We start from the raw sequence: 13,255 nt of genomic DNA on the forward strand, positions 1-13,255 counted from the left end.
AGAAGGGAAAGAATCATAGACCCAGGACACAGAAGGGTTGGCAGGTGTTCACTGGGATGCTGTCAGTGTTCCGATGGGATAGGCTATTCGACTATGTACAGTACATTTTTCTTTGTGTGTGCTATATCCCACAAATAAGAGGGCTGAGCATTTTAAAAATTAATGTTAAAAAAGAGTGAGAGAGAGAGAGAAGAGTCACAGTCTTAGAAACCCTCCAGAGTCCTTACCCATCAGATATTAGTTACATTCAAGGATTTTCAATGAATGTGACAAAGCAAAATGTGCATGAATTTCCTCTGTAAACTTTTACCCGAACCACCATACAATGTTCAAAAAGAAAAGGGAGAAAAAAGAAGAATGACATGAAAGAATGATTACCTCTGTGGAAGGACAGAGGGATCTTGGATTTAGAGGGCATAATTTAAAGGGATTCTTTCGGCTGTTTTAAAAATAATCATGTATTACTTACATAATTAAAATATACAGATATAAATATATTCATATACAATGAAGGGGAATAGATCTATGTACATATATTTATAGGTTTAGTATTAAGGAAACAGATGGACAGCAGGCCCCTACTTAAGTAATCCCTCAACACAAGAACACTTTGTTCTAACAATTCGGCAGTCTGAGATGCTCACCTCCCTGGCATGATCGCTGAAGACAATGGGTGCACAAGCAAATGTGGTGAAGAAAGCTGATGGTGCCTGGCTATCAAAAGATTTCGCATCTGGGGGTCTTAAAAGCTTGAAGATAAACAGGGGGACATCTAACTGGGAAACAACAAAGCCCACATAGAAGAAACACACCAGCCTGTGAGATCACAAGGCGTCGAAGGTATCAGGTATCAGGCATCAAAGACAAAAAAAAAAAAAAAATCACAGCATTGTGAATGAGGGGGAGGGTGGAGTGGGGACCCAGGGCCCACATCTGTGGGAAATTGGACATCCCCTTGCAGAAGGGCCACAGGGAGGAGACAAGCCAGTCAGGGTGCAGTGTAGCAATGATGAAACGTAAAAATTTCCTCTGCTTCTCCCCCCGCCGCCTCCCCCCCTCCCCCCGCCACTATCATGATCCCAATTCTACCAGAGGATGTACACTGGTACAGCTAGGAAATGGAAACACAGGGAATCCAGGGCAGATGATCCCTTCAGGACCAGTGGTGAGAGTGGCGATACTGGGAGGGTGGAGGGCAGGTGAGGGAGAAAGAGGGAACCGATTACAAGGATCTACATATAACCTCCTCCCTGGAGGATGGACAGTGGAGAAGTGGGTGAAGGGAGACATTGGATGGTGCAAGATATGACAAAATAATAGTAATTTATAAATTATCAAGGGTTCATGGGGGAGAGGGGAAGGAAGGGGAAAAAATGAGGAGCTGATACCAAGGGCTCAAGGAGAAAGCAAATGTTTCGAGAATGATGGTGGCAACAGATGTACAAATGTGCCTGACACAATGGATGGATGTATCGATTGTGATAAGAGTTGTATGAGGCCCAAATAAAATGATTTAAAAATTTTTAAATTAATTTTGAAAATAAGAACTTAAGAAATGACAAGCCTTAATACAAGTGGAAAGATGATGAATAAAGGAGTCCGTTAAATAGAATTAACTGCTGTAAAACCAGATGTGTCTGAATAATATTGTCACATAGGTAAAATATGGAATGTAACTCTCAAAAACAAGGCTTCAAACAGAAGACATACAAACTATATGGTGGCCTTCTTATAAACTGAAAGTGGTAAATGCTGAACAGATTGGTTTTGAACAAAACTAATTTTAAGGCTAACTTCTACGAAGGTTTTGGCTAATAACCCGGCTACCAGTTACAAGCTGTGATTACATTAAAAATTCCAGACCACAATACCAGCTAACCAACTCCCTGACTTCAACATTTTCCAGTAAATCATATACACAGTTCCTTTTCTTCTACTTTGTTTGTTACTCAAAAATATGTTGATTAAATAGCAATTCGGAAGCTGGACCCAAACATGAAAGAGAAGGAACAGATGGGGGAAAATCTGAAATCTTTTGAAACCTCAATTTACACTTTTTTTTTTCTTTTTTTTGTTTTGTTTTGTTTTTCGGGGCGGCAGGGAGAGGGGGCGGGGCGGTGGTGGGGGAAAGGGCTCAATTTACACTTTACCTTGCTCTCTCTCTCTCCCTAAGATCAAGTTTACCCCAAGGCCTACAGGACATGGATGGATAAATACAGTCCTTATCCTTTATTTACCTGACATCTGCTGATTAGTCTAGAAAAATCCTTATATCATCAGTGAGACCTAAGAATCTTTCCAAACTCTGCAAAAGTGCCTTGAAACCAGGCTTTCTTGAGACACTCACTTCGATCCTTTCTGAAATTGCAGCTCCACCAACCAGTGCCTGAAGACACTCCTCTCCCCCGGACAGCCTCTGCCTGAAGGTGTCCAACTCTCACTCGGGTAAGCTGTGAGCCTGTTTTCATTAAGTTCCGAAAGGTATCCCCCTCTTGTCACCAAGCCTCCTGCTCAAAGATGTTCAATTTGCTCACTCTGTGAGCCAGGAAGCTCACTATGCGGCCACCACATTTCTGCTTCTGCTTCTCACTGTTTCTCATTGTCTTCAGTGTTATAACGTTGCCTCTGGTCTAGCTGCTTCTCAGTACTGGAATTGTGGGTCCAAATGACATACTTCACTCCTAGTTCTTGCTTGTTCGTGGTAGTGAGGTCCTTGCTGTGCTCTGGAATTGGCTGTCTTTAAGCCCAGAAGGATGGCAAACTGTATCAGTTTCCTCGTGGCTTCATACGCCTTACTTACATGGTCTCGTCCCCACAAAGGTGCCTTGTGCCTTATCTGTATTATTCACAAGCTGTCTAATGTCCTTGGTGGGTCACGAGCACCTCGTTTGCATAGTCCCACATAATGATTGGTGGAAGTTACAAGATTGTCGCTAGGAAGGCCATATTAAAAAAAATAGAAAAAAATCAATTGCCCTGTAATGAGCTAGGTGACATTTCCAAGAGAGACATCTAAAGCAACATGAACCAAAAGTGCTAAGGGGGAAAGATTTTGAATATATCAGAAACACAGCATGAAGAAAACAGAACAATGATTTTAATTTTGTAGAAAGGAACATATGTAACCAGAAAACATTTGGATAAATACTACTTTATGATAGAAGGTACAATCCCAGTGAAACTAATTTTAAACTTATATTTAAACTTATATTTCTCTTTGTCTTTGCCTGGGATGTCTTTGTTCATATTTTTAACTTAAAGTTTTAGGAGAAATTTTGATTAACATGCCCTTTCCTCTTCAACAAAAAGTTGGGTTTTGCGTTTTTTTAGTCTGAAGGCCTCCCTCTTGTTATCTACTTGTTTGGTTTTATTTGGATTTTTAGTTCTACATACATTTATTGAAAGAATGGATATGATTTTTTCCCTACTTTTATTGTGCTTTGGATGAAAGTTTACAGAGAAAATTGGTTTCTACTCAACAGTTCATACATATTTTGTGACACTGATCGCAGTACCTGCAAAATAACAGCACATTCCCCACTTCCTCCCTATTGTTTACCATTAGCTCCTTCTTTCCTAAACTTTTCCTGCCATCTGGGTTTTATCTCTGGCCAAATGCTACCTTTATTGCATGTGGTTGCTTACTGGAATCAGTGCATACATCCTTGGGGCTATTGTTCACCTTTTAGATGTGTCTAGCACTATTAAAGTTACCAAATAAATCCTGTAACTTACCTATATTATTTCTCAACAAACTGACAATGCTGTCTCTAAAATGGGCAAGGGTATATATAAATTTTATATATATAAATGGATTTTCAGCTCACATTTGATCATAAACCCTAATCTAAGAATAGATAGGTAAATCTATAATGACGGTAACTAGATTAGTAGTTCCTTAGGGTTATAGTTGGGATAATGGAGAGCTAATAATAATGGGTACAAGAATGAAGAAAATGTTTCAAAATAGAGTGTGGTGATGACTGCACAACTTTAAAAAATATGTTAAAAACTATTGGATTGCATGGAATGTGAATTATGTATCAAAAGAGTAAAATATTGTAATGAGATTGTGAAGACCTAGAGTTAGAAAACTCAAAAGGAAGAACGTGCTCAGCATATCTTAAATTTTAAAAAGGTGAAGAAAAAAATTCAAGCCTCAAGTTGCCAAATTGAAAGATTCTATGGGCAAAATATCGACTGATGTAGGAAGAAGAAGAAGAAAAAGAAATATAAAGTTACTGAATTGAAAAGAACTAGTTGACATTCCATTTCAGGAGGTAACACACGAGTTGAAGCAGGGAGTCCAAGCTGCACTGAAAGCATTAGCCCAAAACCGGGTTCCAAGAACTGATGCAAAAGTCATGGAGACGTTTCAACAGGCTGATGAAGAACTGGAAGTGCTGGCTTGTCTATGACAGGGCACTTGGAAGACGGATACTTGGCCAATAGACTGGAAGAGATCCATATTTGTACTCGTTCCGAAGAAAGGTAACCCAACAAAATGCTCAACTAATATCATTAATATTGCATACAAGTAAAGCTTGCTTAAGGTCATCCAACAATGGTTTGAACAGTACATTAACAGAGGTGGCAGAGATTCAGGCTAGATTCAGAAAAGGACATAGAACAAGGGCTATCATTACTGATGTCAGATGGATCTTGGCTGAACGCAGAGAATATCAGAAAGATGTTTATCTGTGTTTTGTTGACTCTGCCAAGACATTTACAGTATGGATCATAACAAACTATGGATGACCTTGAGAAGGACAGGAACTCCAGAACACTTCCTTGTGCTCCTGCAAAAGTTGAACATGTATCAAGAGGCAATTGTAAGGAATACTGCATGATCAAAATGTGACAGGGTTGTATCCTTTCACCATTCTTATTCAATTTGTATGCTAAGCAAATCAACAGAGATACTGGCTTATATGAAGAAGACTGTGGATCGGGACTGGAGGAAGGCTTATTAACCTGAGATCGGCAGGTGGCACCACCTTGCTTGCTGGAAGTGGAGGACCTGAAGCACTTGCTGATAAAGATCAAGATTGTACCCTTCAGTATGGGTTACAATTCAGTGTAAGGAAGACCAAAATCCTCACAACTGAACCAATAGGTAACATCATGGTAAATGGAGAAAGATTGAAATTGTCAAGGATTTTGTCTTGCTTGGCTCCTCAATCAATGCTCATAGAAGTATCAGTCAAAAGATAAAAAGCTGCGTTGCATTAGGCAAATCTGCTGCACTAGAACCCTTTTGAGTAATGCAAAGCGAGGATCTTGCTTTGAGGATATTACCTTGAGGACCTGTCCCAAGCTATGGTATTTTCAACTGCCTCATGTGCATGTGAAAGATGGGCATTGAATAAGGAAGACTGAAAAAGAATCAAGGCATTTGAATTGTGGTGGTGGAGAAGAACATTGAAAGTACCATGGACTGCTAAAAGGGGAGCCAGAGTGCTCCTTAGAGGCAACGATGGGCAGACTTCATCTTACATGCTTTAGACATGTTGTCAGGAGAGACCAGTTCCTGGAGAAAGTCATAGTGTTTGGGACAGGGACAATGAAAAGGAGGAAGGCCTTATCAGTGACTGCAACAATGGGCGCAAGCATAGCAACAATTGTAAGGCTGATGCAGGACCAGGTAGTTTCTATCTGTTGTGCATTGAGTTGCTAAGGGTTGGAATTGAATAGATGGCACCTCGCCCCTCTTCCTTGGTCATCAATCTCCACCAAATTGCACTGAACACAAACGTCGTCATGCCCATCCAATTAGGGGTTACCATAACTTTGCCAATTGACCCTCTTCATTCCCCCACAAATGAGAAACTGACCCCAGCTGAGGAAGGCTTACCCTGGAGAAGTGGTCTCTATGATGTATAAATATGAGATTGATAAACAGGTTAGGAGTGTCAGCTTGTCCCTGCTTTCTTATTAGTCGTCTTTATAGTTCTGAGATTTGCATTTAGGTGTTTGATCCACCTTGAATTTGTTTTTGTAACTGGGTGGAGGATGGGTCCTGTTTCATTCTTCTGCAGCTGGAGATCCAATTTTGCCAGCACCATTTGTTGAACAGACTATCTTTTTCCCATTTAATGTTTTTTGGCCCTTTGTCAAAGATCAACTCTCTGTCAGTGGATGGATTTGTTTCTGGGCTTTCTGTTCATTTCTATTGATCTATATACCTATCACTGTGCCAGAAATAGGCTCTTTTGACTACTGTTCTTGTATACTGGTTCTTGAGGTCAGGTAGTGCAAGGCCTCCTACTTTGTCCTGCTTCTTAAGGAGTTGTTGATTAATCGCCATATGAACTTGATTCAATTTTCTATTTCTTTAAAGAAGTTGAGATTTAAATTGGAACTGCATTATATATATTTTGGGGGATAGTATTGATATGTTCATGATATTAAGCATTCCTTTCCATGACCATGGAATATTCTTCCATTTGTGTAGGTCTGTTGGTTTTGTACAACAGTGATCTGTAGTTTTCCTTGTTGAGGTCTATCTCTTTGATTAGGTTTATTGCTAATATTTCACCTTTTGTGTGGTTATTGTCAATAGTATCTGACAATGTTTTGGTGCTGTCAATAAGGTTTTCAATAGATACATCCTCTAGAGTGGACAGCCTATTCTTTTTTGGTAGAAGAATCAATGCATTTGAATTATGGAGCTGGCAAAGAATATTGAAAGTAACATGGACTCCCAAAAGAACAAACATGTTTTTCTTGGACAAAGTACATCCAGAATACTCCTTAGATGTCAGGATGGTGAGACTTCATCTCCTGAACTTTGAACATATTATCAGGAGAGATCCATTCCTGGAGAAGGACATTATGCTTGGTAAAACGGAGGAGCAGTAAATGGAGGAAGACCCTCCACAAGGAGGATTGACAGGCTGTAACGTTGTGCTCAAATATAAGAACAATTGGGTGGATGGCTCAGAACTGGGTGGTGATTCATTCTGCTGGACATGGCGCTGAGTTCAACGATACCTAACGTCAACATTATAAATGTTATTTTCAAAATGTCTTTTTCAGAGCTCTCTTTGCTGGTATACAGGAATCAGATTATTTTCTGATTGTTCATCTTGTATCCTCCCATATTATTGAATCACCAAATAGTTAATCATGATCTTTTTGTCAACTTTTTGGCCGTTGCTACATATTAAATAATATTGCCTGCAAATAAAGAGGGTTTTGCTTCTTCTTTGCCCAATTCTATTCATTTGATTTCTTTTTGTTTTCTGATGATTCTAGATAAGAATTTCAGTATAGTGTTGGATAAACATGGCCATAGGAGTATCCTTGTCTGCTTCCCATTTGCAGTGGAAGTGTTTTCAGCTTTGCCTCATTGATTAAGGTGCTGATTGTTGGTTTTTCATATATGGCCTTGATTGTTTTTGAGAAATTTTCCTTCTATCCCTATTCTGTTAGCATGGTTTTTGTCAGGAAGGAGGGTTGAATATTGTCAAATGACTTTTCTGTGTCTACTGATACGACCATCTGGCTCTAATTATTATTATTATTTATGTGATGGATTATATTAATTGTGTTTCTGATGTTGAACCATCCTTGCATACTTGGTATGAATACCACTTGATCAGGGTGTGTTTTTCTTTTGATATGTTATTGGGAATTTGGGGGCCAGGATTTTGTTTTAAAAAATTGGATCTGTGTTCAGGACAGATAGTATTCTATCCGTGTGGTGTCTTTGCCTGGCTAGAGTGTCAGGATTTAGCTCACGTCGTAATATGTGTTCAGGCGTTTGCTCTTCTCGACATTTTGGTGTAGTCTGTATAGAACTGGTGACAGTTCTCTGAATACTTTGTAGAATTTCCCTTCGAAGCCATCTAGTCTTGGGTTTTTCTTGGTTGGTAGTTTTTTTGATGACCTGTTCTATTTCTTCTTTTGTTATCTGCCCGTTGAGGTTTCCTCTATCAGTCTGCACTAATTTAGGTAGACGATGTTTATTTATAAACGTGTCTATTTCTTCCAGGCTTCCAAACTTGCTGGAGCACCAACTTTCATTGTTGTTTACTGCTGTTGTTAGGTGCCATAGAGGCCCTTCCAACTCATAGCAACTGTACACACAACAGAGTGAAGCACTGCTTGATCCTGCAGCCTCCTTACAGTAGTTCTTATGTTTGCGCCCATGTTTGCAGCCACTGTGTCAACCCATCTTGCCGTAGGTCTTCCTTTTCTTGCTACCATTTTACTTTATCAAGCATGATGTCCTTCCAGGGATTGGTCTCTCATGATAACATATCCAGCGTGCTTATTTGATCTATTACCCAGTCATTTTTAAAGTAGTATGTTATTTAGTTTCCGTGTATTTGATTTTTTTTTTTTTTGCCCTTGGTCTTTCTGTTATCGATTTCTAGTTTTACAACATTGTGATCTGAGAAAATGGACTGCAGAATCTCAAATGTTTTAAAATTTATTAAGGATTTCTTTGTGGCCTGAAATGTGTTCTAGGTTAGAAGATGTGGCGTGTGCCTTGGAGAAGAATGTCTACTGTCGATTTGTAAGGTGGAGTTCTGTGTACATGACTAGAAGGTTAGGATGACTGTGCGGTTTAGCTATTCTGTTTCTTTATTTAGTTTCTGTCCTGATGGTCTTTCTCTCCTCAAGAGTCGTGTGTTTTAAGTCTTTTACCATTATTGCTAGCTGTCTGTTTCTCTCCTCCACTCTGTAAGGGTATTTGAGGGTCCTTTATTCATAGTGTATATGTTCAGTATTGTTATGTCTTCTTTTCCCTTTAATCATTATATACTGTCCTTGCTTGTCTCTTATAATGTAGTTTTTCTTGAAGTCTATTTTATTAGAAATTAATATTGCCACTCCTGCTATTTTTTTAAATCATTTTATTGGGGGCTCGTACAACTCATCACAATCCATACATCCATCCATTGTGTCAAGCAAATGTGTGCATTTGTTGCCATCATCATTCTCAAAACATTTGCTTTCTACTTGAGCCCTTGGTATCAGCTCCTCATTTTTCCCCTTCTTCCCTGCCCCACTCCCTCACAAACCCTTGATAATTTATAAATTTTTATTATTTTGTCATGTCTTACACTGTTGATGTCTCCCTTCACCCAGTTTTCTGTTGTCCATCCCCCTTGGAGGGGGTTATATGTAGACCCTTGTAATCGGTTCCCCTTTCTACCCCACCCTCCTTCCACCCTCCCAGTATCAGCCACTCTCACCACTGGTCGTGAGGGCTTCATCTGTCCTGGATTCCCTGTCTTTCCAGTTCCTATCTGTACCAGTGTACATCCTCTGGTCTAGTCAGATTTGTAAGGTAGAATAGGGATCATGATATTGGAGGGTGGGAGGGGGATCCAGCATTTAGGAACTAGAGGAAAGTTGTATGTTTCATTGGTGATACACTGCACCTTGACTGGTTCGTCTCCTTCCCACAACCCTTCTGTAAGGGGATGTCCAGTTGCCTACAGATGGACTTTGGGTCCCCACTCTGCATTCCCCCTCATTCACAATGATACATTTTTTTTGTTCTTTCATGCCTGATTCGGCTTTCCTCCTGCTGTTGGCATCATAGTGTGTGTTTTGTGAGATGGAGGAGGACTTTGTGGATTAGTGTCAGACATATGGGTTAATAATGTTGAACTTGTGGGCTTGGGCAGCACTGGGTTGGGATGTTTTCTTAATGTGCACTTACCCTTTATATAAAACTCTCTTATATACATGAGTTTCTGTGGATTTGTTTCTCTAAAGTACCCAGACTAATACCTATTGGGTGTTTTTTCTTGTTCTATTTCTGTGTTTTGAGCACTGTTTGCAATGTATTACTTTCTGGATGGTATTTTCATGTATGTTTGTTGTTGATTATCTGTCCATAGATTTACTTAGTCTGCATATTTCTTATAAATAGAGCCATGCAATATATGATTTCTGAGTATGACTTCTTTCATATACCATGTTTTCAAAGTTCTTATTTTATCGTGTATCTAAAGAGCCCTGGTGGTATAGTGGATCACGCACTGTGGTTCTAAATGTAAGATCACAATTGAAACCCGTCAGTTGTGAATGATGGGTGAACATGATAGTGGGGCAGAAGAATATTGACATGAAGGAGCATAGACAAAGTGGACACCCAGAACCCACCTGTAAGATAATTGGACAGTCTCTCACACAAGGGCCACATGGAAGGGATGATATATCCAGGTTTCAGTATAGCACTGTTGAAACACATAACTATCCTCTAGTTCTTTAATATTTCCTCCCCTTACTATTATGGTCTTAGTTTTACCTCATTAATCTTGTTAGACCTGTGTATGTTCATTTGTATAATTAAGATAGTTTGATGCAAGAAAGCCAAGACAGGTAAACCCTTCAGAAATAGTAACAGGAGTATTGATTCCCTGAGACAGGGGAGGGGGGACTGATAGCAATGATGTCTGTATAACCCCACTCGATCAGAACAAGTAACAGAATTGTAGGCGAATGGATATATTGGATGGTGTAAGATATGGCAAAATAATAATATATAATATAGTAATAAGGGTGCAGAGGGGGTGGGGTGAGGGAGGGGTTAAACAGGAGCTGATATCAAAGAGTTCAAGAAGAAAATGATTTGAAACTGATGGTGACAGCAATTGTACAATTATACTTGATCTGATTGAATTATGGATTGTTTTAATATCTGCGAGAGCTCCCAATAAAATGATTAACAAAAATTGCAAACAACAACAAAAAGAAACCCACCAGTTGCTCCACAAGATAAAGATGAGAATATCTGTTCCCTGAGGGACCTAAAGTTTCAGAACCCCAAAGAGGCAGTTTGTCTCTTACAGGGTTAATGTAACTTGGAATGACTTTAGGTTTGGATGATGTACCTAATGTGTCAGTACGTCATTCTCTTTTGGTTATAAAATATCACATTGTGTTTATATATAACAACTTGTTTATCCTTTCATCAGTTGATGGGCATTTTGGTTGTTTACACTTTCTGTCTACTATGAGTATAGTTGTTATGAACAATCATGTACAAGTATCTGTTTTTAATCCTTTTGTATATATGCCTAGAAGTAGAATTGTAGTTCATATGGCAATCCTGTGCTTAGCTCTTTGAGGACCCACCAAACTTTCCCACAGTGATTGGGCTATTTTATATTCCCATCAGCAATTCTACTTTCTCCACATCCTTGCCAACACTTGCTATGTTTTTTTAATAGTTATCCAAGTGGGTGTGGAGGCCACATTTTCCAACTACTGTACCTTCCTTTGTTTCCAATTTTTGCATTCCAATCATTAGTAATTCTCAATGCAGCTTGATTACATGCTTATATCGCTTTCAGATCGAAGGTGTTGGTAGGAATTTTCAATTTCTTCATCACTAGCATTAGTGATTATTGCTGTACATTTGGACAACCGTTGTATTAATTAGACTTCCTTGTAGGCAGAGAGCTATCACCCTACCACAGACAGTATTGTACTTCAAGATTGATCTTGAAAAGTTCTTTTTGATGATGAATGCAACATATTTCCTCTTGAATTTGTCATTCCCGGCATAGTAAACTGTATGTTTGATTTAAAATAGCCAATGCCAATCTATCTCAGCTGACTAATGTCTAGGATATGGATGGCCAAGTATTTTAAATTTTTTGATGACTTCTGATTTTCCTAGATTCATACTTTGGACATTCAATATTCTGGTTAGTAATGGACATTTCTTTTCATTGTGGGTTGTGCTACATCAGCAAGCGAACACCTCAAATGCTTTACTCCATCCACATCATGTCCTAGTCTACTCTACCTTGAGCAGTCAGCTTTCCCACCATAGTATTTTGAGTATTTTCTAACCTAATGGGCTCATCTTCTGGCATTCCATCCCACAGCACTTCACTGATAACCATAATGTTTTTGGTAGCTGATCTCTTTGAAGTGTACCTCGCCTATTTCTTCTCTGTAGTTTCTTTTCAGTTTTGAAACTCCTCTGGAACTTGTTCACCTTGAGTGATACTGCTGGTATTTAAAATACAGGTGATGTAGCTTCCAGCATTACAGCAACATACAAACCAACAGACTGACAAATAAATGGTGATCACTATGAGGAGTTAATTATTTTCTCTTAATAAAGCCCAGCAGTGAATGTAGAATCGTGTTTTAGATATCATTGAATCACATAGTGAGATAGTCATCCACTTTTAATTGTTTTTCAATACTTGTGGTTACCCAAGAATGTCTCATTTGGGTGCTGGTGTGTCTTTATTATTGTTTTTAGTTGCTGTCAAGTGAACTCCCAACTCAAAGTGACCCCATGATGAAATGAAATGCTGCCCAGTCTTACATCATTTCTAGGATCAGTAATAAATAGAACAGTTGAGCACAATAGAGTTTTCATGGAATGGTTTTCAGACGCAATTTGCCAGACCTTTCCTAGTCTGTATTAGTCTGGAATCTCCACTGAAAGCTTCCCAGCATCATAACAACATTCAAACCTCACGGACAGACAGGCGATGCGTGGAAGGCAAGAATTCTACTACTGAATCACTGCTGTCAGCATTTCTTTAATTCCCCTCTAATACTCTGGAAAGTCCTAGAGAGTGAATCCGAGGTTCAGAGCTTTCAAAACATTAACTACAATCCAACAACATTGAAATTTGCCCGTTATTTTATTTTTACATTTACTTCCTTCATGGCAAGTTATACTAATTTAATATTTTTATAGTGCTGTAATTTTCCCTTCAAAACCACATTTATTTCACCAGTAAAAAGGGAAACAACTTAAAAAGAAAAAGGATTAAAATAAATAGCAATGTAGGTGGTACTCAGAGATAGCAAAGACAGAGTGACCAGGTTAGAAAAACCCTTAATAGGTAAACTCTGCAAACCCTTTAATAAAAAATATATAGATAGCATATGCTTTCCAAGTTGTTTGCTAAGTCACGTCTTTCTCTAGTAGCAGGTTCACAATCTTTGAGGGTAAAAACCATGTCTGACCCTTCTTTAACTGTAGCTTCTCATAAAGATGCGGCCAAATCCGGGCAAACTCCACTGGCACACTCCAATGCCATTTGAAGGAGAGAACTGAATTGCCAAATGATTCATAGGGCTGTACTAAGCTGTTACTCCTTTACTGATACCCACTGCCATCATTAAATATGACTCACAGTGGCCCTACAGGATATGGTAGAAAGGCTTCCTAAAGTTGTAAGTTTTTATAGGACCGGAAAACCTCATCTTTCTTCTGGACCAACTAATGGGTTTCAGCTACTCACCTTGCTGTTACCAG

At 39.0% G+C, this 13,255-nt stretch overlaps 1 protein-coding gene across 3 annotated transcripts in view; it reads left to right on the forward strand.

The window, feature by feature from the left end:
- The window catches only part of TNRC6A (trinucleotide repeat containing adaptor 6A), a 204,464-nt gene that overhangs the window by 30,258 nt on the left and 160,951 nt on the right, over window positions 1–13,255 (forward strand). For all 3 annotated transcript variants that reach the window (XM_075564629.1, XM_075564628.1, XM_075564632.1), the window contains exon 3: window positions 2,371–2,445. In XM_075564629.1, coding sequence (XP_075420744.1) covers window positions 2,371–2,445 — 75 coding nt within the window. The remainder of the gene's footprint in view (window positions 1–2,370; window positions 2,446–13,255) is intronic.

Source organism: Tenrec ecaudatus, chromosome 12 (genome assembly GCF_050624435.1).
Source record: "Tenrec ecaudatus isolate mTenEca1 chromosome 12, mTenEca1.hap1, whole genome shotgun sequence".
NCBI lineage: Eukaryota > Metazoa > Chordata > Mammalia > Afrosoricida > Tenrecidae > Tenrec > Tenrec ecaudatus.